Here is a 23,799-nt window from a genome sequence, read left to right as displayed (position 1 = left end):
AGCCGGGGTGAGTTGCTCCGTGGCCAGCTCGACCCGTGCGGCCAGGGCCACCCAGCATCCTCCTCGTCCCTGTCCCACCCTGTCCCCATTTCCCCAGAGCTGCTGGTGACTAGCAGTGGGGTGCGCTGCAGGGAAAGGGACTTGTGACCACCCACCCTGGGGCAACTCCCTGCATTCCCCAAGGATCATCCCCCTGGGGCTTTGGGGGCAAACAGCAAGAAAATGGGGGCTGGGGCCACCCTGGACATGAAGCCCCCAGGGACAGGGGTACCCAGGCCTAGGGGGGCACAAAGGAGCCCTAACCACAAGAGAAGAACTGTGAGAGGTTTTAATTTATTTTTTCAGCTTTTTGTTGTTTTTTATTGTTCTCGAGATGGCTACACACCCCCGGAGGGAACCGCATGCGCCCACCCGCCCCGCCCACACTCGAGCCACCGTCTCCAACCCCAAAATCAAACCAAAGAAAACCCCAAAAAAAGAGAAAAAAAAGAAAAAAAAACCCAAACAAGAAAACAAACTAAAAAAGCAGAACAAAATAAAATATAAATCTCTATTTGCAGAGTCCGTCCTGCCCGTGTCGTCTCTGGGAGTTGGCAGCAGGCAGGCCACGGTGGGCTCAGGGGGGCAGCACCCCACGACCCCCAGACTGACCCCCCATCTTCCTAAACAATTTATACTGTTTGTTTTTTGTTTGTTTCTTTTCCTTCTTTTTTTGTCTCCATTTCACAGAAAGTGTTTTCCTACTTCTTTTGCTGCCGGTCGAATCCGAGTGGATCTGTGTGGCTCCTGGTGGGTTTGCAGCTGGGTTCGGGGTGGTACTGCTGGGCTCTTGCTTGTGGCAGTGGCCAAGCCCCAGGCCGTGAGGCCACTGGGCAGGCGGGGTCCCCTTGCCGTCCTCCCACAGCTCCGGGATGCACTGGAGCAGGCGAGAGCCCTCGGCTGATTGTGGGACACATTCTTGGGTTGCTGTTTCCTGTCTTCTCCTTAAAGACATTCCTGGGAGGAGAAAGGAAGCATCAGCCCTTTGTCCCCAATGTCCTGTGGGACAGAGAAGCCAGGCCCAGAGCCAGGCCCTTACCTGGGAGACAGGAGCCATGTGGAGCCGGAGCTATCGGAACAGGCGGGTGAAGTCCCTCAGAGCCCAGCAGACTTGTTTACATTCCTCAGCGCTGCAAGACAAGGGGTGACATCAGGGGGTGACCCCAAGGGGACAGTTGGGACCCAGGGAAGGTGTCCTGCCAAGGATGGGAGCTGGGAGTGTGGCAGCTCGGCTCGAAGGTGCTGGGAGAGATGAAGGGACAATCATCAGGGCAGAACGAGGTCAGCAGCCCCGGGGACTGTCCCTGGAGGAGACCTGTGTGCCACCACGGTCGTGGCTGGGTGGAAGGAACTAGCTACCCCCAGGCACTCAGCCTCTGGGATTTGTCCAGGGATGGGAAGGAGCGAGGCAGAGGGAGTCGGTGTTCCCAAAACAGCCGCTGGCCCTGGGAAGGGACAGGCCTGGGCAGGGCCTGACAGCTGTAACAGTGACTCACAGGGAAGAGGAGGTAGCTCGGGAAGGGCTGGCAGCTCTGCAGGGATCAGGCCAGGCAGAAAAACCCGTTGGGTGACAGCAAAGGCACCACATAGCTGCCGGGGCTCCGTGTGCCCGCGGAGGCAGAGGGCACATCCTAGCAGGGTGAACAGCACAGGCAGGGCTGGGGGTGGGGCTGCTGTAAGCCAGCCTGAAGGAAGGGACCCCAGTGCCACTCACCTGGTGACCTGCTTGTGGAAGTCGGTGAGCTGTTTGTGTGTCACCTGGATGGCTCCGCCCGTGGTTTCCTTTGGCAACCCCTTCAAGGAGTTCTCCAGCCAGCGGCAGAACGTCTGTGCCAAGGGACAGGGAGGAAATCGGAACGTGGAGCCCAGCTTGGCTCCCGGGCCCTGCCTCGGCAGAGCTCCAGGCTCTCACGGGTTCACCCCTCCCTCTGGGTGTCCCTCCTGTCCCCCTGCCCTCACCGGGCGATCGATCTGCATGATCTCCCAGAGCACCTCGGCGACGTCAGGCAGGGTGTAAGGTGGAAGGCAGAAGCAGCACGTCTGCAGGAGCTGGTTCACGAGCTGCTGCCCTAGCTGGGTCATCACCTGGTTGATGAGCTCCTTCCGCACTTCAAAGTCCTCCTCATGCTGTGGGAGGAAGGAGAAGGGGGTGGCCAAGGGCTGGGGACAGGGACACACAGGTCCTGGGGACAGGGACAAGCTCCTCTCTCTGCCAGCAACTCCCAGAGCTGCTCTGTTAGCAGCAGTGGAGAAACCAGGGTGGCTTGCAGGGACAGGATAGGGCTGATGAGGATGACGGGGATGATGGGGTTTAGAGCACCCTGGGACAGTGGGAGGTGTCCCTGCCATGGCAGGGGTGGCACCGGAAGGGCTCTGAGGTCCCTTCCCAACCAAACCATTCTGTGATTCCATGGTGACACCCCCATGGAGGGAGAGGCTCCTGAGGAATGTCCCCATGTGTCACTCACATCGTTGGCCACACCGGTGTGGATCAGATCCCGCAGGAATTTCATGACGCTGCAGTTGGCGTCCCGGTGGTCCAGGGTGGTGGCAGCGATGGCCCACTGCAGGATGGGGATCATCACCTGGCTGCGCAGGAGGGTGACGGGGCTGCGCTGAATGAACCTGCCCGGGGAGGCACACGGATGTCAGGGCAGGCCCTGCCTCCTCCCCACTCCCGTGGGACCCTCCACGAGGGGACAGGGCCCAGTGTCCTGCAGCAGGGGGTGGCAGGAGCACGGTGGCACCTGGCTGCCAGGCGGAACAGGTCATCCACGGTGTCCGGGTGGTTCTGGAGGCCATTGGGTTGCTCGAGGAGCTGGAAGGTGGGGATGCAGAGAGCCTGGGGAGAACAGGGATCCATCAGCAACTACCTGGGATCACTCCTCAAACTGTCCTTCCCTGCAGGGAACAGGCTGGGGCTGCCCCATCCCTGGAAGGACAGGGTGGAGGGGGCCTGGGACAGCCTGGGGTAGCAGAAGGTGTCCCTGCCCATGGACAGGCTCCAAGGTCCCTTCTCACCCAAACCAGTCTGAGATTCTATACAGACTGGATATTAGGGAAAACTCCTCCTGGGAAGGGCTGTCCAGCCCTGGCACAGCTGCCCAGGACAAGGGTGGAGTCCCCACCCCTGGAAGGATTTCAAAGCTGTGTGGATGTGGCACTGGGGACAGGGTCAGTGGTGGCCTTGGCAGTGCTGGGTACGGTTGGACATGATGAGGTGTGAGGATTTCCCAACCCGAGTAATGCTGTGATCTCAGCAGGGCCCCACCTGCAGCATGTCGAGCAGGCCCTGTCTACAGCCCTCCTCCATGCCGTACTCATCCACCAGGATGCTGCCCAGGTAGAGGAAACAGGAGTGCTGGTGTTCCCGGTACACATTCACCATCTGGGGAGATAGGAACGCTGCATGGGCACCCCCGGATCTGCTCTGACCCCACATCCCTCCCTGTGCCAGCTCCTAGCCTGTTCCCCATGTGCAGGGACATCCCAATGAACTCGCTCAGGTCCTGGCAGCATCTCTGTGCTGAGGCTTCCTGAGCCAGCACCACTTCTCCATGCAAACTTCCCCTCTGAGCCTGGGGACAGGGTACAAGAAGCTCCGGGGTTCACAGATCCTTCCCTTAGGCTGGCTTACCTCCCCAAGGAGCTGCACCACACAGGGTTTCACACACTCCTCCCAAATCACACACACACACAGGGGGCTGCACAACCTCTCAGCATCCCCCACATCTCCCAAAGCCTCTCTCCTCCCCAAGGGTTTATGCTGGGATTCCTGAGACTGCCAGGATTCACTGCAACACTTCCCAGTGTCCACAGCCACCCTTGCTACCTGAGCGAGGCAGGAGCCTCCCCACAGTGTCCCTGCAGTCCCAGCAGTGTCCCCTGACCCCCAGCAGTGTCCCTGCAGCCTCTACAGTGTCCCCTGACTCCCATCAGTGACCCCTGACTCCCAGCAGTGACCCCACAGCCCCACCTGGGTGACGAGGGGCTGCAGCAGTGCAGCCGAGCCCTTGCCCACGCAGCGCACGGCGAAGCGCAAGCAGCGGCAGCACCGCTCCACGATGCGGTTGTCAGCACTGTGCTTGTTCAGAGTCTCCGACAGCACTGGCCAGATCTGGGCATGGACATGCGGGAAGGGTCACACCTGACCCTGTGATACCCCCCACTCCCTCCTGCTCCCGAAAACACCCAGATCCCAGTGGGGGATGGCAGGTGAGGGAGAAAAGCGTTCTGGAGGAGCCTGGAGTAGTTTATCCCCTCCAGTGCAGCATGGGGATATGGGCAGGGAAATCAAACACCCGGGACATTCCCAGTGCCAGGGCCCCTTCCAGAGGGCTGAAGCCTCAAACTTCCCCCTCCACACCCCAATCCCTGCTTGCAGGAGGGACAGGAGGGTGCTCCACAGCTCCCCTCCCGTGCAGCCCCGGGTAGATACATGGGTCCACTGGCAGCCAAGGATTTGGACTCTGTATGACACCCCAGGTACCCCCACAACTGGAAACCCCCACCCCAGAACCCCCCTCACCAGAACCCTCTCCACAAATTCCAGCCCTCTTCCACGCACCTCCTGAATGACTTTTTGGCACGGGTGGACCTGGCCGTTCTCAACAATGGGGTTGGTGTGTCTGTGGGAGGAGCCAAAGGTTAAGGGGGGTTTGGGATCAAAACCAAGGAAAAGGGTCGGAACTGGTGGGAATGGATTGGGAACTGGCTTGGGGGGCAGCTTGGGAGCTGGAACCTGGGGAAACAGAGACTTCCAACCCATTCCCCAAGGGCTAGGGAGAAGGACACACTGCAGATTCAGGCACTGGTGGAGCAGCAGTGCCCCGGCTCCTTCCTCACCTGAAGATGACGGCAAGTCGATCCAGGGGTACTGTAGGGTCTGAGGAGAGGCCATTGCTTGGCTCCTGGGAAAGCAGCTGGAAAACGAGGGAGAAGGACAGGATTTCAGGAGCACAGGTAGCCCTGTGCCCAGGGAAGACACTGCTCGGACACTGACCCCACCAGCAGCACCTCTGCACCTCTTCAGGTGGAACTTAGAGAAGGGCTCAATCCTGGACGTATGCTGGGCTCTCTCCCCATGGAACAAATGACAGGATGAGAAGGAACAGCCTCAGGCTGTGACAGGGCAGGCTCAGGTTGGATACTGCTGGGGAAATTCTTCCCAGCCCTGGCATGACTGCCCAGGGCAGGGGTGGTGTCCCCATCCCTGCAGGGATTTAAAAGCTGTGTGTGTGTGTGGCACTTGGGGACATGGGCAATGGTGGCCCTGGCAGTGCTGGGGAACAGCTGGACTCAAGGGGGCTCCAGAGGCTTCTCCAACCCAAACAATTCCATTACTCGAGGATACACCTCTGGCTCTGAGGACACAGGAGCTGTATCAGGGCTGGGGCGTGGCCACTGTCCCCACTCACTCTCCCCACTGGCCCCTCCCAGCTGCTGTCCCCTCCCATGCAGACACACCTTCTTGAGCGCCAGCACCTGCACGGCGCAGAGCTCGCTCAGGCACTCCGAGATCTTCTCCAGGGGCAGCCGGGCCAGCACCAGCGCCGTCCCTGCAAGGACACACAGGGTTCAGGGACAGGGATGCAGCACTGGAGGGGTGATGACATTCCCACATGGAATGGCTGTGGGACAAGGGCAGGGCCTGGGAGGGTTGCCCTGCAGCTGAACCTGGCTCTGATTGAACCAGATCCAACACTTCAGACCCAGCAGGAAGTGATGCTGGCATGAGGCCAACTGATGCCACAAGCACATCTGGGCCCCCCATGTGACCCCAGTGTCCCAGACCCAGTCCAGCAGCACCATGAGATCCTAGGAAGCTCCAATGAAGGTGCTTCAGCACTCCCAGCCACAGAACACCAGGAGCCAATCAACCCAGGGAAAACCTCTCTGGCTCGGGAATTCCTGGCTTGTTCTAAGGGACGGGGAGCAAACCCTGTGGCAGAGAGAGGAGCAGCTCGGCCAGTGCTGGGGTATCTAGTGGAACAAGGGGAGTTTTGTCGCCCATGGCAGCACAGGACTGCAGGGAAGGCTCCCTGGCTCTGGGGTAAAAGCTCCAGCAGCACTGAAATTCATTGGAAATCTTTAAGGCACGTCCCCTAAACCAGCCATGGTTGAAGAGGCTCATGGTACCCAACAGTCCAGTGAGACACCAACACTCTTAAGTGTAAACTAGAGTTTAAAATCTCCACTCTTGAGCCCAAACTCTCTAAAATGACCAATATTCCCAGATGTTCACCCTCTGTGTCTAGCAGGTGATTCCCAGAGTTTGGATGGAGCAATGACCCACTACCAGCCTGGCTCTCAGCACTTCCTACATGCTCTTCCCACACATCCAGTCCAGGACCGTACCTGAGCTCTGTCTCAGGGATGGGAACAGTTACCAACCCAGGATTTATTTCTGCATCCAGCCCTAAGGGAACTCCTGAGGACACTCCGCATGTGGAATGGGACTTGGGGCACATCAGGACAAACCCTGTGATCAGCACCCTGGGGAGCAACTCCCATGGATATCCCAGCAGTTCCTGTAGATACCCTGGCAGATTCAACAGATACCCCAGCAGTTCCTGTAGATACCCCAGCAGATCTCCGAGATGCCCCTACAGATCCCAGGGATAATTCCCCAGATCCCACTGACAACCCCACAGATCCCCCTGCAGATTCCAGGGATCACCCTACAGATCCCACAGATAACCCCACAGACCCCATGGATACCCACCATTGAGCAGATAACCCTCCCCAGATCCCACACATAATCCCCCAGATAATCCCAGGGACACCCACCCTTGAGGAGCCCCACAGCAGCCTCGGGTGACAGGGCAAAGGAGTCGAGGGCACGGGCGATCTCCAGCAGCCCCGAGAAGTGCTGGGCCATGTGGTCACGGCACACGGAGCAGATGTTGTGGATGGCCTTGGCCGCGGCCGACGCCAGGCGCCGGTCACAGAGCCCCTTCATCAGGTAGCCCAGCACGGGATCTGTGGGGACAGGGGGTCAGGGGGCGGAGGGGCTGGCGGCAGAGGTGGGGGGGGTCAGGGGGTGTGGAGCTCACCCAGGAACTGCGGGTTCCTGTCCACCACCTCGCTCATCTCGCCCACCAGCTCGATGCTGGTGTAGCGCACCGCCGTGTGCACCGACTCGGGCAGCCGCACCACACCCTCCAGCACCTCCACCAGCGTCGGGTTGTTCTCCCTACGGGACAGGCTGGGCTCAGCGCCGCAGGGCGGGCAGGGAGGGGCTGCGCAGCCGGGATCTGCACGGATTGAATGTGCGAGGGGACTCGGAGCACACTGGGACAGACCCCCTGAGGATGGGGCTCGGCCCCACGGACACCAGTGCCACAACAGGGAACAGGCAGGGAACACTAAACACCTCCAGGGAAAGCCCCACCACTACCGGGGGTTCTTAATCTCTGGGGTGGGAGGCTGGGATGGGGTGATCTCAGACCGGGCTGGTGGGGGCAGAGCTCCCAGTGCTTCCAGCCAGCGCTCCTGGGAACAAGACGTTGGAAAAATGAGCAGGAGCAGACTAAACACAGATACCAGGAGTGGTGACCTGAAGGGACTGAGGGGACTCCTCCAGGTGCCTGGGGGACAGCGGATAGGATTCCCAGCCTCACGAGGAAGGGAGGGATGGTGTTACCAGCCTCCTTGGGAAAAGGAGTGACAGCAAGGGAAGAGAGTGACCGTCCCAGGGCTGGGGGGGACAGCATTCCAAGCCCAGGGAAGGTCAGCGGGGCTGTCCCACTGCTGGCAGTGCACAGGACTCACTGTGGGCTCACCACCCTGGGAGCCACCTGTCCTGCTTCCATGGTCACTAACATAGGAGGAAACACTTTCAGAGACTCAACTTTCCCTAAAGATACCTAGGAAAACTCCACCCGGATGTGGAAGGATCCCCAGTTAATGGTTTGGGTGTGAATGGACCTCAAAGCCCCTCCAGTGCCACCCCTGCCATGCGCAGGGACACCTCCCACTGTCCCAGATTGTTCCAAGCTCGATCCAACCTGGCCTTGGACAATTCCAGGGATGGGAACATCCTTGGGATATCTGTGGTGTTTCTGCCACACGGAGGAACCCCTGGCCCCCCAGGCCCCCTGGACATGGGCAGGACTCACTGGTCGACGCTCTTGGCGATGGAGGCCATGATGAAGAGCACGGCCTCTGTCACCTCCCAGGGCGGGTTCCCATCTTTGAGCGTGGCATAGAGCTGCAGGAAGGACAGTTACCAAGGGGCCACCAACCCCCATCAGCAAGCCCCTCCAGGGCCCTGCTCCTGACTCCTCCCAGCCCCAAACTCCCACGCCAGCTGTGAGCCCGCAGAAACCTGACATTCCACAGGCCATCCTGACGTTGTGGGACTACAGCAGCCTTCCCAAAATGTCAGAGACCTCCTGCTGTCCCCCACACCTCCTGCTGCTGCACCCACAGCTCCAAACTCCCACTTCTCCTGCTGCTGCTCCCACACCTCCTGCTCTCCCAGAACAGTTCCTCCTGCACAAGATGTGTGTGACCTCCTCCAGCCCCAAAGACAACCAGTGCTTGGTGACCTCCCCTATCATTAGCCTGCAGCTCACTGCACTCCTTCAAACCCACCTGAGCAAAGCACTCCACTGAGCCCACCAGGAAGATCAGGTCTTTCACCAGGTCTGAGACGCGCATCCGGAACTCCCCGAAATCATCGGTCTCCTCCGGGACGCCCTCCTGAGGGAGAGGAGGAAGAGCACAAGGGCAGCTCAGGGGAACTCAGGTTCCCACTCAGCCACAGCCAGGGGAACACCAGTGATTCTGTTTTAAGGAGACCAGCATTCCTGCCCTCCTGTACCACACCAGGCTGCTGGGGGGGCTGGAAAGCTGTGCCCAAAGAAAACACAACCAGCCTAAGCACGCACTCTGCATTACTGCTCCAGCAGGCAGAGGAAGGGGTGGGAAGCAAGGAGATGAGGACGGGAGGGCAAAGTAAACCATCTCAGACTGCATGGAACAAGATGCCAACTGTGGCTAGTGATCCATGCCATCCTTTCCCAACAAAACTGCCTCAAGCGGGGAAACCACAACTCTCCAAAGGGTACACAAAGATCCCAGTGCCCAGCTGGTCCATAGGGTCACACACACATCCCAGTGACCCCATAAGATTCCACAGATCTCACACAGATCCCACTCCCCCAGCTGTTCCAGAGGACCCTCACATGGTCAGAGTCCAGCTGGCAGTGCCGTGCCAGTGCGTGCAGCAGGCGCTGGATGTAGGCTTTGAAGATGCTGTGGATCACAGCATCGTCCGTCTTGTACAGGTGCTCCCCCAGTCTGTACCAGAAGTTAAAGGAAATTTCTACCACCTGTTTGGAAAGAAAAACCCAGCATTTTGTTAGCAGCAGAACATTTTCTCCCCACTCTTGTCAGTGGTCCTGATGCAGAAACAGAAACCCCACCACTGCTGGCACCACAGATCTGTGTTGGAGCTGCTGTGTCACACACTGATGACACAGGGATGGATTCTCCCAGATCCAGTAATTTCTCTGCCTGTCACTCAATAAAGGACTTGGGACCCCCCAGTGACCCTAAACACCTGCCCCAGCCCTTGGCAGCCTGTCCATCACCCCAGAGAGGGGCTCGGGGCTCTGGGAGCAGCTCAGGCTGGAAGTGGATGCAGCATTTGTGGTGGGTTTTTTAATTTATTGCGTGGTTATTGCACAAAAACCACGAGTGTGGATTTGGTCAGGAGCAGCTGCAGAGCTCCCTGTCCCCCTCAGCAATGATGGCACAGGATGAGGTCGTGGCCAAGGAAAACTGAGCTGAACAGACCTGAGAAGGGAGGAAAAGGGTCCCAGGGACCCCAGGGAGCACGTGGGGCCTGCTGGAACATAGCCTCTCTGCACCTCCCATGGCAAACCAGCCAGGCAGCAGCTTCTACCCCCTAAACACAGGCAGTGATCAGCTACTGCCACTTAATTAACGGTTTGGGAAGAATAAAAGGATAAAGAATTAAATAAAGGATAAAAAGAGAACAAAACAATGACAAGTTGTGCTCCTAAGGCAGGTGGGCGGGAGCTCTGATGTGAACCAGCATTTCAGTCACTCGGGGCAAAATTCCCAGGAACCACAAGTCCCCACTGAGCTCGACTTTAACATATGGGAAAGCACTAACAGGGGTTTTGGAGCTGTGCTGGCAATCTGGGATTGCCAGCACACCTGGATGGAAATGAGAAGGCAGAGTCCTGCCCATGAGCGCAGAGCCAGAATTCCAGAGCCAGCAGCTCATAGGGACCAAGGGCACGATTGCGTGGCAGCAGCAGGGAAAGCTCTCCCCCTGTGCCTGCACTCCAGACGGTGGCATTGGGCCACAGGCCCTGCTCACCTCATACTGAGGATGCCCTGCACAGATGAGCAGCAGCTCCAGCGTGCGCAGGTCGCCCAGGCCCTGGCCTGGCGTGCACACGATCTTGTCCAGGAAGGTCTCGCACAGCTCGGTGAACACACGGCAGTAGTTGAGCACCCTGCAGAGGGACAAGGGTCTGATCAGCCTCACAGGCTTTACCCAGCCAAAATGTGCCCAGAGCCTTGGCCAGAGCAAGAACAAACATCTCCTGCTTTGCCAGCAGCTGGGAGATGCAAACACTGGGTTCAAATAAGCAAATCTGCTGAAATACTGATCTGGAACTTCTCCAAAATCCCAGTGCCAGCTGTGAGAGCACGGTTCCAGTCCAGCCCAGCCCCTGGACCTGGGCCCCTCCATATATCTCTTGCAGTGAGGGCCCAGACCTGCCCCAAGGATTTGGGTGTGACATTACAAGTGCCCAGCACAGGGACGGGCCCTGCCCAGCCCCAGTACCCCCAGCACTGCTGGTGCTCCATTTGGCACTGGTAGTTCCATTCGGAGGCTGACGTGGCACCAGCTGGGTCAGCGCTGTCCTGCCCGTCCCTCCCAGCTACGGCGAGGTCCCTGTCCCTCACTTGTCCAGATCCTCCCGTGCCACAGCCATGTGATAGGCACTCTCGAGGGTGAGCACGCCCTGAAAGAGCTGCAGGGCCAGGGGCAGGTTGGTCTCCACGTTCTCAATGGCATAGAGGGCCGAGCACACGCAGTCCGACGCAGCCTCGTGCAGGTTGGATGAGGTCTTGTCCTGTTGCTGCAAGGCACAAAAACCCAACAATTATCAAAGAACCATGGAATCTCCTGAGCTGGAAGGGCCCCACAGGGATCATGGATCCAGCTCCTGGCCCTGCACAGACCTTACCCCCCCCAACAACCCCAGCCTGTGCACCCCTGGCAGTGCTGTCCAAACACTGCTGGAGCTCTGGGGCCGTGCCCATTCCCTAGGGAGCCTGGGCAGTGCCCAACACCCTCTGGGGGAGGGAAGAACCTTTCCTGACATCCAGCCTGACCCTCCCTGGCACAGATCCAGCCTTTCTCTGGGAGCAGAGACCCAAGCTGCCCCTCTGCTGCCCCAACTATATAATGTAATCAAACAGTAATGAAACCACCAGGTTTTTGGTTTTGCTCCCACAATGGTTGGATTTCATCTTGGAGATCTATTTCAACACAAAAATTCTGTGGAAACACTCTGTAGAAGTCCTGCACAGCCACAGCCCCCACTACCCCCCACCTGCTTCCCTGGACACTCCAGGTCCAAACTGACCCTTCCCCAAGGGACCCTGGCATCTTCCCTGGCAAACCCAGGAGGAAAATCACCAGATGGAATCCAGGGCAGCTTGGAAGGAAGAAAACCACCATGCTGCTCATCACCTGGCTGGACAGAGCCATTGCTCCCACTGGGAAGAGATGAGGGAACTGGGGAGTCCTTGGTGAGGATGGAGATGAGATTTTTCACAAGCACATGTGGAATATTGACCAAGGATGGTCTGGGCTGGTCAGTGAATTCCATGGGGGATGACTGAGTGAGGGGGGATTTACAGGGAAGGAGGCAGGACACAGAGACAGAGAACCACGAGAGAGCAAATAGGGAAGAAACAAAGGAGCAGAGACTCTCCGAGTCCGACTGAGATCTCAAAGGATTTGGGAAACAATTCCTGGTGACACTGGAGGGAGCAGGGGAGGAAGGAAAAATGCCCCATTTAAAGTGCCATTAACCATTTAAACAGCCTGGTGAGCTCCACAGCCTGTCCTGGGAGCAGCTCCTGCTACAGCTCCACTAGAAGCAGGATACCACATGGATATTCAGGATCCTGCATGGGTATCTTTCCTTGGAAGCCCTTATTTGCATTTGTCATTGATTAAATCATGCAAATGAGGGATCCCGTGGGAGAGAGGGAGGAGGGACAGACAATCCATGCAGCAGAAACCTCCATCCTCCAGGAATTCCTCCCTCTGGCTCCACTCCCTGCCTGCCCTGGCTCAGTGGCACTGGATTCTCCACACCTCTGGCTCTCCCACTCAGCTGGACAAACACCCCAACACCTCTGGGAGCTGATTTTCCAGGGAAAAAAGTGTCAGAAAAGGAATACTGCTTTACTGACAATCTGGGAAGAAACCAAAATAACCTCAACTCCCCCTGATTTGACTGCCAAACCCCAACAGAGGCTTCTGATGCCCAGCCACGAGGATGACAAACCTCACCTGGCACCCCCTGGGTGTGACAAATCTCACCTGGCACCTTGTGGGCAGCAGCACTTCCCTGTATGCACTTCCCAGCAGGGAGGGACTGCCTACTCTGTGGAGTTGACCCTGGCCCAGAGGGAACCAGAGAGTCCCTGTTTGACACAGGAGGGATGAAGCCCTGCCCAACACCTCAGTCCTGCTGGAATTCCCCAGTGCCCCAAGCCTGGAGCCCCCCTGCTTCCTGAGAAACACTTACCAGCACCTCGAAGAGGAGGGACAGCAGCTTGCTGTTGGCCATGAAGGTACTGTCCAGAACACCCAGGTTGAACCAGCTGCCCAGGCACCGGAAGATTTTGATGAGCATCTTCTCCTCATTGCCTGCCTTTTCTACACATGTCACCTGTGGGACAGGAGCCAGTCAGCATCTGACTCCAGGGGTGATCCATGAAAAATAATCAGTAACACCTTCTGGAGCTCACATGAGAGCATTCCAGAAGCAGGCTGCTCCCAATGTCCCTGTCACCAACAGCTTCGGACTCAGTGAGAGGGAGAGACAGACCCCAGACCCTCTCTGCCAGCTCCAGCTGCTGACACAGCAGCAGTAAGAGCAGCTGGAGTGCCTCCATCATCACCACTCCTGCAGGATCCCCTGTTGGGCCATCAGGGATGTTCACACCTATAAATCCCAATTCAATCCTTCTCCCCACAAACCACCTCTGCAGAGAGAAGCTGGTGCTGAAGGCCAGACCTGTCCCAGGGACATTCCAAACATGCCACCCCAGTGTCCGAGCCAGGACGTGCCAAGCTGTGCAATGGCAGCAGGTCATTTCCAGTGCTGGCCAATGCTCCAGCTGCAGCACAGCAGAACCCTGCCCAAAGCCTCAGCCTCCACAGGCACAGGGAAAGGGGAAAGAAGTGGACAGGCAGGACATGGAGAAAGATCCCAGACTCCCTGGACTGACCCAGGAATCCTTGCACAAGAGCTCCTAGAGATCCTCTTTCCTCACTTGACACTTCAGTCCTACAGGCAGCATGTTGGACCTCATCACAGTCCCTGGAATGATGCTTTAACCCCCTGTTATGTAACTGAAAATGGGAATTTGGCATTTAAATCCCACACAGAAAATATAGATTTGGCTCTCTGGGTAGGTGGTAGAAATGCCCATGCTGGCACCAACAGCAAAAGCTCAGGAAAGCTTCAGGCAGGAATGCGCAGGGACAGGGCCAGCCCTTTGTGGTCCTGTGACAGCTCCAAGTAGCCATGAGTACCAGAGCGTGGTGACACTGCCTGTGTCCCCAGCATGCCAGCCAGGATCTCCCAGGGATCCTGGGAAAAGCTGGGGCTGCACATGACTGGAGGGGACAACCCAGTACAGGGACTCCCTGATGTGCCAGCTGGGATATCTCAGGGGTCCCAGGAAAAGCTGGGGCTGGAGAGCACAGCATAGTGTGGAGACTCCTGATATGGCAGCCAGGATCTCCCAGGTGTCCCTGGGAAAAGCTGGGGCTGGCTGGGCAAATTGCCATTGGATGGAGACTCAAGGAAGGTGAAGGAGTTTCAGAGTGAGCAAGGACTTGCTCAGACAGCTTATCCCAGGAACAGGTGGAGCTGGGCAGGGTGACAACTGCACTGGCACTGGCAGGGAATTCCACCAGGATAAACGTGAAATGGGGGAAGAGGCTTCTCCAGCAACACCTAAACTCTGAGCAGAGGACACAACTCAGTTCCATCTTATACAGGATAAAGGGAAGCAGCCTCGAGGGAGGCTCAGGTTGGATACTGGAAACATTCCTTCCTGAGAAGGGCTGTCCATCCCTGGCACAGCTGCCCAGGGCAGGGGTAGAATCCCCAACCCTAGAGGGATTTCAAAGCCGTGTGGATGTGGCACTTGGGCACAGATCAGTGCTGGGGGATGGTTGGACACATGGGCTCTGAGGGCTTTTCCACCCCAAGCAATGCCAGTATCCCGTGATTTGGGCTGGGCAGCACGGGGCAGAGGCAGTCCAAGCCCAGGAGGAAGCACTGCCCAGCCCGGCTCTGCTCACCAGCAGGGACACCACAGTGCTGGAGTAGTAGGCCAGGTCCTCGATGATCTCAGTGCGGCGGTTGGCACCAATACGCAGGGAGCGGCTGTGCACCTCCTCGGGCAGCACCGTCAGGATCTCCAGCAGGAAGGGCAGCGACGTCACGTCATTGCTGTACCTGCACCAGGGACAGGGGACACCTCAGCACCGGGCATGGCACAGCCAGGGCTGGAGGGGCATATCCCCCACTATGGTAGGGCCTGGCACTGTGGGGGCTTTAAGGTCCCTTCCCACCACAAGCATCCCACGACTCCATATTCCAGGAATATGGAATGGACATGGATTATTCCAGGGATTCAAGTCCTGCCTCGAGGACAGCAGTGCCCAGTCACAGCCCTGGCAAGAGGAGCCTCCAGGATGGCTCAGCCCAGGGATTTCAAACAGAGCAGTGACAGAAACTTTCCCAGCCCATCAGCTCTGGGAGTTCAGGTGCAAGTGCCTGGGCAAATCCCACCCCCTCCTACCGCCAATGGACACAGGGCCACCTCGGTGTGGTGGCAGCCCCAGGGGCTGCTGTTGTCACCATGCAGCAGCATGTGACATCCCATGGGGAAATCTGGGAACACCCAGCAGCGACCAGCTCCAGCCTCACTGCTCCATTCCACAGCACAGACAGAGCTGAGAGAATAGGGATCATCCCTAACAAAACAGGGATGAGGAAAAGCGCTGAGTGTCGGCCTGTGAGCAGACAGCTCCTCCTGCCACCACCCAGGGCACCTGAAATCAGCAATCATGGGAGAAGAACCTCCCTGTCCTGCACCACATGGGACCAGCTGCCTGACACAACCCATGGAACAATCCCCAGGAGACAGGAATAGTCACTCACTTCTCCACCAGGGTCTGCACACAGCCCTTCCATGAAGCCATCTGCAGGGCGAGGTCAGCTATTGCCAAAGCGAGCTGGAAGGGAACAGAACACACGGATCACTGTGGGGAGTGCTGGGAGGTGCCCAGGAGACAGGGCTGTCAGGCAGCTCTGGAATCCACCCCCAATATTACTGCCAGATGTAACTTGGGAATCATTCCAGCATTGCCCACAGGCAGGGAACTCCGGGATCCATCTCCACAATCCCTGCAGGGAAGTGTGGAACACCGGCTGCCCTGAGGGGTGACATTACCTGCCAGAACATTCTGGGACTGAAGAAGTACCCTGGCCTCAGCCTGGGGGTGTCAGGCACCCCAGTGCCACAGGAACGTGTGGATAATGGGAATTAAGGGTGCAGGGAAATGCCCCTGAACACCCAGGGCACTGCTGGGTTTGTTCTCCATGGCAGAGCACATGGAAAACCCCTGCTCCACCTCCTCTCCAAATAGCACACAAGGATGAAATAACGGAGGTAACTAAAGGGACCAAGTGACAAAGGAGGGAAAACAATCTTGTGCCAGGCTGGGAGCAGGGATCAGCTTTTCCTGTTTTCCAGCCCAGGGAGAATGGTCCTAGCGTGACTGACAGGAGCAGTACATGGAGGGAACAGCTCCATCCCTCTCCAGCCATCACCCACCTGTGTGACAATGACCGGGGACAGGTCCTTCAAGTTCTGGATATGGGACAGCAAAGAGTCCCGGAGTGAGGCGTGGGAATCCGTGGGGAGCTCATAGAATGAAGTTTGGATCTTCATCTTCATGGTCTGTGCCGCGAAGTAGCAGGACTCCACATCCTGATGGATCTGCAGCAGCTGGTCTGAGATCTCCCAAGCATGGACCTGAGGGAAAACCATGGTGTGGTCAGTGGGCAGAGCCATGGTGACACTGAGGGACTGCAGATAGTCCAAATTCCCCAATGAAAACACAGCCCTGTCCTGCCAGAGTGAGTCTAGAGGAGGCCCCAGAGCTGCTCCAGGGCTGGAGCCCCTCAGTTCCCAGGGATCCAGGCTGGGAGAGCTGGGAGTGCTCACGGGGACAGGAGAAGGATTCAGGGAGAGCTCAGAGCCCTTGCCAGGGTCTGAAGGGGCTCCAGGAGAGCTGCAGAGGGACTGGGGACAAAGCATGGAGGGACAGGACACAGGGAATGGCTTCCACTGCCAGAGGGCAGGGATAGATGGATTCTTGAGAATTGGGAATTCCTGGCTGGACCGGAATTGCCAGAGCAGCTGTGGCTGCCCCTGGATCACTGGCAGTGCCCAAGGCCAGGCTGGACATTGGGGCTGGGAGCACCTGGGACAGTGGGAGGTGTCCCTGCCGTGGCAGGGGTGGCACTGGAGGGGGTCTGGGGTCCCTTCCCACCCAAACCATTCTGCGACTCCTCAAACACCCCTGACTGCAGAGCCCACACTGTGCTGCTATCCCAGCTCAGGCTGGGGGCTGGGAAGGTGCTGGCACTGGGACACCCAGCCTAGGAGCCAGAGGGACAGAGCAGCTCCATAACAGACCTTACATGGGCACAGACCCCACAGCCCCTTTGGGAGAGCAGATTCCACAGGGACCTGATGCCCCAGCCTTGCAGGAAAGGGCAATCAGGGGCTTTTCTGGGCCAAGTGGAGCCTCACATGCAAACATGGAGAGAACCCAGCGAGGGACAGGTAGCAGGAGGGGGTTGGACAATGGTCTCCCCAGAGTGAAATCATGATATGCAATCCCAGGAGTGAGCACACCAGGTGCATCTGAGGGCACACAAGAGGACTCCAGAGCAGAACATGGATGTGCCCAAGAGCTGGAGAGAGCCAGGCAGGAAGCATGGCAGGAACCCATGGACTGCCTGGCCTTAGGGTAGCTCCAACCAGTGCCAGGCTGGTCTGCACCCAAAGGCTCAGTCCTGACTGTGGGATCGGGGCATTGGTGAGCCAGGAAAACACCAGGAAGATTCCAGAGCTCCCTGGCTGGGCTGGGGCATGGCAAAAGGCTCACTGAATCTCACAGTCACTGCAGCTGGAAAAGCCCTCCAAGGCCACAGAGTCCAACCTGCAACCCATCCCTAACCTATCCCCAGCCCAGAGCACTGAGTGCCACCTCCAGTCCTTCCCTGGACACCTCCAGGGATGGGCACTCCAAACCTCTCTGGCCAGCATGGCTAAAAATCCAAAATCCAGCTGATGCAGAAACCTGGGAGCAAAAATTGTGCCAATTCCATGAGCTCTGCTTGTCTCTGACAGCCTTTGGGCCACAAAACTTCCCCGAGCTCATTCCAGAGTGAAATAAAACCTCTGCCTCCTTAAGACCCACCTCTGGTCCTCATTCCAGCCTCACTAAAGAAGGCAATTCCATCACAACCCTCGGCCAGTCGCTCCAACAGCCAAACAGCTCTTTGTTATAAACCACTGCCTGCCCAGCCTGGCTTCCAGCTGCATTCCAGCCTGGAAGGAACAATAATCCCCTTCCCAAATCTCTCCCCCAGACAGGACAGCAGAGCCCAGAGGCTCCACCCCCACCAATGCTCCAGACCCAAATCCTGGGCCAGGGCTCCCAGGGCTCTCCAACACGGCACAGGGGAATGAGAAGGCAACACCAGGCAGGATCAGCATGGTCCAGGCTGATTCCCAGGAAAACCCAGTCTCTTGCACATGGAAAAGGAAAATGTTATAGCTGGCAATAGCCCAGAGCCTGATCCCACTCCCAGAATTTCTGCTAGGAGCTCTTTCCATGGCCACCGTAGCCTGGAATGCAGCTGGAGCCAACTGCAAAAGGGCCCAGACAAGCTGGGGAGGGTGGGGACCCTCAGCACTCCACATCCTGTCCTGTCCTTTCCTCCTTTCCATAAAATCCTGTTAGCTGGAAACCCTTGGAGCCCATCGAGTCCAACAGTTCCCCAGCACTGCCAAGGCCACCACTGCCCCTTGTCCCCATGTCCCCAGGTGCCACATCCCCACAGCTCCTCAGTCCCTCCAGGTTCAGCCCCCACAGCTGGTGGATCCATGCCTGCCCCTCTCAGGTGGAAGCTCCCTGCAGCTTCCCAGGGGACACAGCAGGTATTCCCCATGGAATGCTGCTCCACCACCACCCCTGACCACAGCATGGTCAGCAGAGTCCTTCCAGAGCCTTCAGACAAGCTCCTTTCCTGTTCCCAGCCTCTGATCCTCCTTTCCCAGCTGCCTCCACAGCTGGTGCTGCTCCATGGTCAGTAACTCCAGTATCTCCAGCTACTCCTGGTGTAAAACTCACCTGGAATGAGTCTAACAAGGAGTGAGGAAAACCTGGAGGCATTGCTGCCATAAACGTCCCCCCTGGATTTATTTACCCTCACAGGAAATTCCCAAGCTGGGAATAAACAAAAAGTTAAACTCAACACCTACAAAAGCCAAAATCCCACCAAAGCCTCCCACTGAACTTCCCCTCAATTAACAGGCTGGAAATTCCCAGTCTGGACAGACACAGTGGCAGAGGGAGAGCCTCCCAAACCCACCAACCCCAGGGCACACAGATAATCCCTCTGGGAGCCCAGTTCAGTAAAGAGCACAATTATTAACAGGCTGTGAGCACCAATGACTACAAGAAGCTCATTCTATGCCTGAAACTCCTCATGGCACATTCGGGAATTCTATAAAGCCAGAGGATTTCCTTCCTGGAAAGCACTTCCTGAACCCCCACTAAAACCTAAACCAAGCTCCACTCAATCCACACCAAAACCCCAAGACTCAGCTCACAAACACCAAAACACTCAGCTCACAGCCATGGATTCCCACGGAGCATTCTCCCAGGGCTCTGCTCCAGATACCAAGGATGCAGAGGAACTCCAGCCATGGAGCTGGGGGAGCTAGGACAAGGCCAATCCCCACACTGCACTGGGCACAGCTCCTGTGCCTCAGGAAACCCGAGCCAGTCTAGAATCAGCCTTCACACAGCTCCCAGCACACAGCTGCCTGAAGGATCTTCACATTCTGGGATTTAGGTCAGCTTGCACCATCAGTCGCGTTCTCCAGTGCTGTGCAAGTCTGGCCCTATTTCCCAGTAATAATCAGCAGGAAAGGCGAGAATGAGGCTGCCAGGGATGCTGACAGACAAACCTGAGCCCCCAGAGCCCTCTAGGACCAAACCTGAGCTCCACATCCTGCCAGAGATCCCAAGGCCAAGAACTGTGGGGATCTCACTCAGCTTTGGGAGTCCCCAGTGCCAAACCTGAACCCCCACAGAGTGACCCAGGCACCCAAGCTCAGCTTTAGGCTTTGCCTTCTCATCCCCATGATGGCTCTAACCACCCTGGCAAACAGGGGGAGCTCAGCACAACATCCCTGGCAGTGCCCAAGGCCAGGCTGGACACTGGGGCTGGGAGCACCTGGGACAATGGGAGGTGTCCCTCCAGGGATGAGCTTTGAGATCCCTTCCCACCCAACCACTCCAGGATTCTGTGATTACAACTCCAGAGGGAACGCAACCCTGAGAGCTTGTCCCCTCAGAGGCAAAGGGGACAGAACTACCCAGGGCTGAGTGTCTGGAAGGGACAGACTACCCAGGGATGTCACAGGTGGCACTGCAGGGACATGGGCAGGCACAAAAGAGGATCCAGGCAAACATCCCTTGGGGCCTTAATGCCAGAGCCTCAATCCAGACTACGGCACAGGGAGGCCTGAGGGACAAACACCAGCAAGGGCCACCAGCCTCACAGTGGCTCCCAAATCCCACCAGTGTCACTGTGGTCCCCAATCTGGGAAGGGTCCCAGCAGAGCATTCCAAACCCCCAGGCCACGTCAGGGGAGCTCCTGCTGTGGAGGGTTATCTCACTGCCCACAGCCAGGGCTGGAATAACTCAGCAGCTCCCAAGAGAGGAAGATGCTGGGCCTGGAACACCTGGAAAATAACTAGGATTCCTTCTGAGACCCTCACATAAACCTCAGAGGGGACCAGGGTGAACAACCACAATAAAAGGGGAGAAGCAGGAATGCTGCTGCCCTGGGGTTGGGCTGTGCTAATAATGACATTGTTAGTTTTGGTTTTGTTATTATTATTAATATTGCTATTATTACTATTACTGTTATTACTACTATTACATCAAAAACAACTCAGGGAAAAGCCCAGAGAAACTGGAGAAGAGATCCTGCTCCTGCAGAGGCTCAGAGAACTCAGGAATACAAATGAGTCCACAAAAGCCCCAACACTCCTGGGGATGGGGTGGCCTGACCTGAGGCCAACCCTTTATCCAACAGGAATCCTGGGGGTCCCACTCAAGCAACCCCCAGCCCTACAGCGTGACCCCAGGTTTGGAGGTCCCTGGGACAGGAATTTTGGGAGTCTCACTCAGGATCAGGGGGACCTGGGAAGGGAGCTATCCCTGAAATGCAAACCTCTCTCTTACAGCTGTCCCGAGATCTCTGATCTGGCAAAGTCCTTACCCAGGAGGAAACGGGGGGGAGCAGCTCCCAGAGCCCCCCAGACCCAGCCACGGACGTTCCCCAGGGAATTCTGATGGGAACTGGAGTGTGGCTGCAGCACTGAAGGGAACTGAAGGGAAAAATGGGGAAACCATGCGTTTGTGGGAACAAGCTGCAACACTGGCCAAAGGGCAGGAAGAGAACAGAGCTGGAGCGGAGCAGGAGCTGGGACACACCGAGCAACGAAGGGAGGGGGTGGGACATGGCTCCTCCCCATCCTCATGTCAGGGAATCTTGTCCTAGCTCCTGGGGACGGTTTGGGGAAAGGGGATGGAACATGAGGGCAGCAGAGGGGACACTCCCCAGCCCTGGGGAGGGGGAACATCCACCCCCTGACGGGGGAACACAACGGCTCCAGCAAGACCAGATGGGGCCACAAAGCACTGATAAACACCCCAGAGCTGGGGAAAGGAGCTGGAGGTGCATCTGGAGGGCCCTGGGGAGGGGAACGAGGCCTTAGCTCCATCCCCTCACGGATGCCGGCGGCTCTGTCAGCCCGGCCATCAGGAGAAGCCCTGAGGGAGCCCAAATTCCCCTCCAGGAGCCGAGTCCTCCTTCCCAGCTACCTCAGGACTATGCCAAACGTCCCAGTCCCTTGCTCCTGACGTTAATCACGGAACCCGGGAAGGGTTTGTGTGGGAAGGGACTCAAGAGCCTCTCCAGTGCCACCCCTGCCATGGCAGGGACACCTCCCACTGTCCCAGGTGCTCCCAGCCCCAATGTCCAGCCTGGCCTCGGGCACTGACAGGGATCCAGAGGCAGCCACAGCTGTTCTGGCAATTCCAGCCCAGCCAGGAATTCCTAACTCCCAAGATCCCATCCATCCCTGCCTTCTGGCAGTGGGAAGCCAATCCCTGCGTCCCGTCCCTCCAGACCCAGGAAACTGTCTCTCTCCAGAACACTCCCAGGGATGGAGCAGCCACAGAGCAGCGGGAAGCGGCAGCGGCGGCGTAGAAGCTCCCCGAGGTCGCCACGGGGCCACCGTTCCGCGCCCCGCCCCACCCCGGATGGGGCTCGAGGCCTCCCCGCGAGCCCGGGGCCGGTACCCGCCGCCCGCGACTCTCACCGAGCGCTGCAGCTCGCCCAGCCAGCAGCTCGCCCGCTCCTTGCCGCTGGGGTCGGGATCGTGGTAGAGCGCCTGCACGGCCTGCTGGACGAGCTGCAGGCTGGGCCGGCCCGGCCCGCGCTCCATGGCCGGTCCCTCAGCGCCGCCCGCCCGCCGCCATCGCCGCTCCGCGCACCGGGCCAGCCCCCGGAAACGCGCCCGCGCGCCTTCCGTTCCGCGTCCTTCCGTTCCGCCGGCCTCCCCCGCCGCTTCCCGCTCGGCCCGGTTCCGCCCCGTTCCGCCTCTCCCATCTCATCTCATCGCATCCCGTCCCGTCCTCTCACATCCCGCCTCGGTTTGTCCCAGCGCAGCAGTTCCCCCCCCCCCACCACGCCCTTCCCGGAACGAGTTTCCGGCGATGCGGCGATCAAATGTGTCCGGGCGCACGCGGCGCGGAAGGAAAGGTCTGTGACCTCCCCACCCCCAACCGGGACGTGGGGTCCCGGCACCCCCCGGCCCGTCCTGAGCACTCCAGAGACCCTCCCTCAAATTGGAACGTGGGGTCCCAGCAGCCCCCGGCCCCCCCGAGCACTCCAGGGAACCCGCCCCCCCCCCCCCCAGCCCCTCCCACGGGGATCTCGTTGCCCCCACTCTCAGTGAATTGTCCCTGAGGGCTCCCACCGATCCACCCCCAGCCCCAATGAACCGTCCTGAGCAGCTCCACGCCCCCAGACTCATTATCCCAATTCCCAGTCCCACGTGGCAGCCTGGCCTGGTGTCCCCACTGCTCCCAGGGGTCCCAACAGCCCAGCCGGGGCCGTTTGGAGACTCTCCTGCAGGACCAGGGCTGGGCCCTGCTCCCCGTGCCAGGACATGTTCCAATTGCTGTGGAATAGGAATCATTAATCGTGGAGACAATTAAATCCCACTCTACGGGGAGCCTCAGGTCACAGAGCCCACAGCCCCCTGATAAACCCACACCAAAGGGGTCTGTACCCACAGTGCCTCAGGACCACACTGGCCCGAGGGACTGCTCCGTCCCAACTGGAGAACAACAGGGAACTGTCACCAAACAGGGACAGCCACCAAAAAGTGACAGTCACCAAATAGCGACAGTGACAAGCCACCAAACTGTGAGAGTCACCAAACTCTGACAATCACTGAACAGTGACAGTCACTAAAGAGCAACAGTCACCGAAGAGAAAGTCACCAAAAAAGTGACAGTCACCGAACAGTGACAATAACAGTCACCAAACACTGACAGTCACCAGTGACAGTGACAGTCACCAAACTGTGACTGAGAGTCACCAAGCACTGATAGTCACCAAACTGTGACTGTCCCCAAACTGTGATAGTGACAGTTGCCAAACTATGAGTCGCCAAACTATGAGTCACCAAACGCCCTCCCCATGTGTGCAATTCCCGCACAGCCCAAGAGTAGGGCCACTGGTGATGGGTCACATCCAGGAAGTGGCTCCAACACCAGCTGCAGGAGGAATGAGCACACCTGGTCACTGAGGGGGGCTCTGGCTGGTCCCCAATGTCCCATCAAGAAAACTCCAGCTGCAGCTGCTGTGTAATTTGGGGATGGGGGGGGTTTCCCTGGAGCCTTGATCCCACCTTGTTCCTGCTCTCGACCGCTTGTTTGGTGGCACACCTGGAGTCAAACCCACTGTGTGGAGTCCAACACACAGTGTCACCAGCACAGGTCAGGGCGCTGGATTGAGAAGGATTTTGGGGAAAATCTCCTTTAATTTCCTTTCCCTTGTAAT

General features: G+C 58.0%; 1 protein-coding gene across 1 annotated transcript; it reads right to left on the bottom strand.

Moving 5' to 3' along the window:
- Positions 1-151: 151 nt before the first annotated feature.
- On the bottom strand, positions 152-22,201 carry TNPO3 (transportin 3). Its single transcript, XM_062492420.1, has 23 exons — positions 22,049-22,201; positions 16,186-16,386; positions 15,510-15,583; positions 14,645-14,801; positions 12,855-12,998; positions 10,993-11,168; positions 10,397-10,535; positions 9,231-9,377; positions 8,638-8,745; positions 8,160-8,251; positions 7,095-7,234; positions 6,829-7,020; positions 5,506-5,597; positions 4,885-4,961; positions 4,607-4,667; positions 4,016-4,156; positions 3,311-3,427; positions 2,787-2,881; positions 2,508-2,664; positions 1,999-2,166; positions 1,754-1,866; positions 1,079-1,169; positions 152-996 (listed from the first exon to the last, which is right to left on the bottom strand). Exons 1-22 carry the CDS (start codon positions 22,172-22,174, stop codon positions 1,109-1,111), a joined length of 2,778 nt encoding a protein of 925 aa, XP_062348404.1. The 5' UTR covers positions 22,175-22,201; the 3' UTR covers positions 152-996; positions 1,079-1,108.
- Positions 22,202-23,799: the final 1,598 nt, after the last annotated feature.

The sequence above is a fragment of the Cinclus cinclus genome, chromosome 4 (genome assembly GCF_963662255.1).
Source record: "Cinclus cinclus chromosome 4, bCinCin1.1, whole genome shotgun sequence".
Classification (NCBI taxonomy): domain Eukaryota; kingdom Metazoa; phylum Chordata; class Aves; order Passeriformes; family Cinclidae; genus Cinclus; species Cinclus cinclus.
The sequence above is the reverse complement of the archived record's forward strand: the minus strand, read 5'-3'. Positions and strand labels throughout refer to the sequence as shown.

Coding starts and splice junctions, on each gene's coding strand:
- TNPO3 (XM_062492420.1), bottom strand. CDS start 22,174: ATGGAGCGCGGGCCGGGCCGGCCCAGCCTGCAGCTCGTCCAGCAGGCC. Junction 14,802..15,509: donor GTGCAGACCCTGGTGGAGAA/GTGAGTGACTAT, acceptor TCCCTGGTGCAG/GTACAGCAATGACGTGACGT. Junction 7,021..7,094: donor CAGGAACCCGCAGTTCCTGG/GTGAGCTCCACA, acceptor CTGTCCCCACAG/ATCCCGTGCTGGGCTACCTG.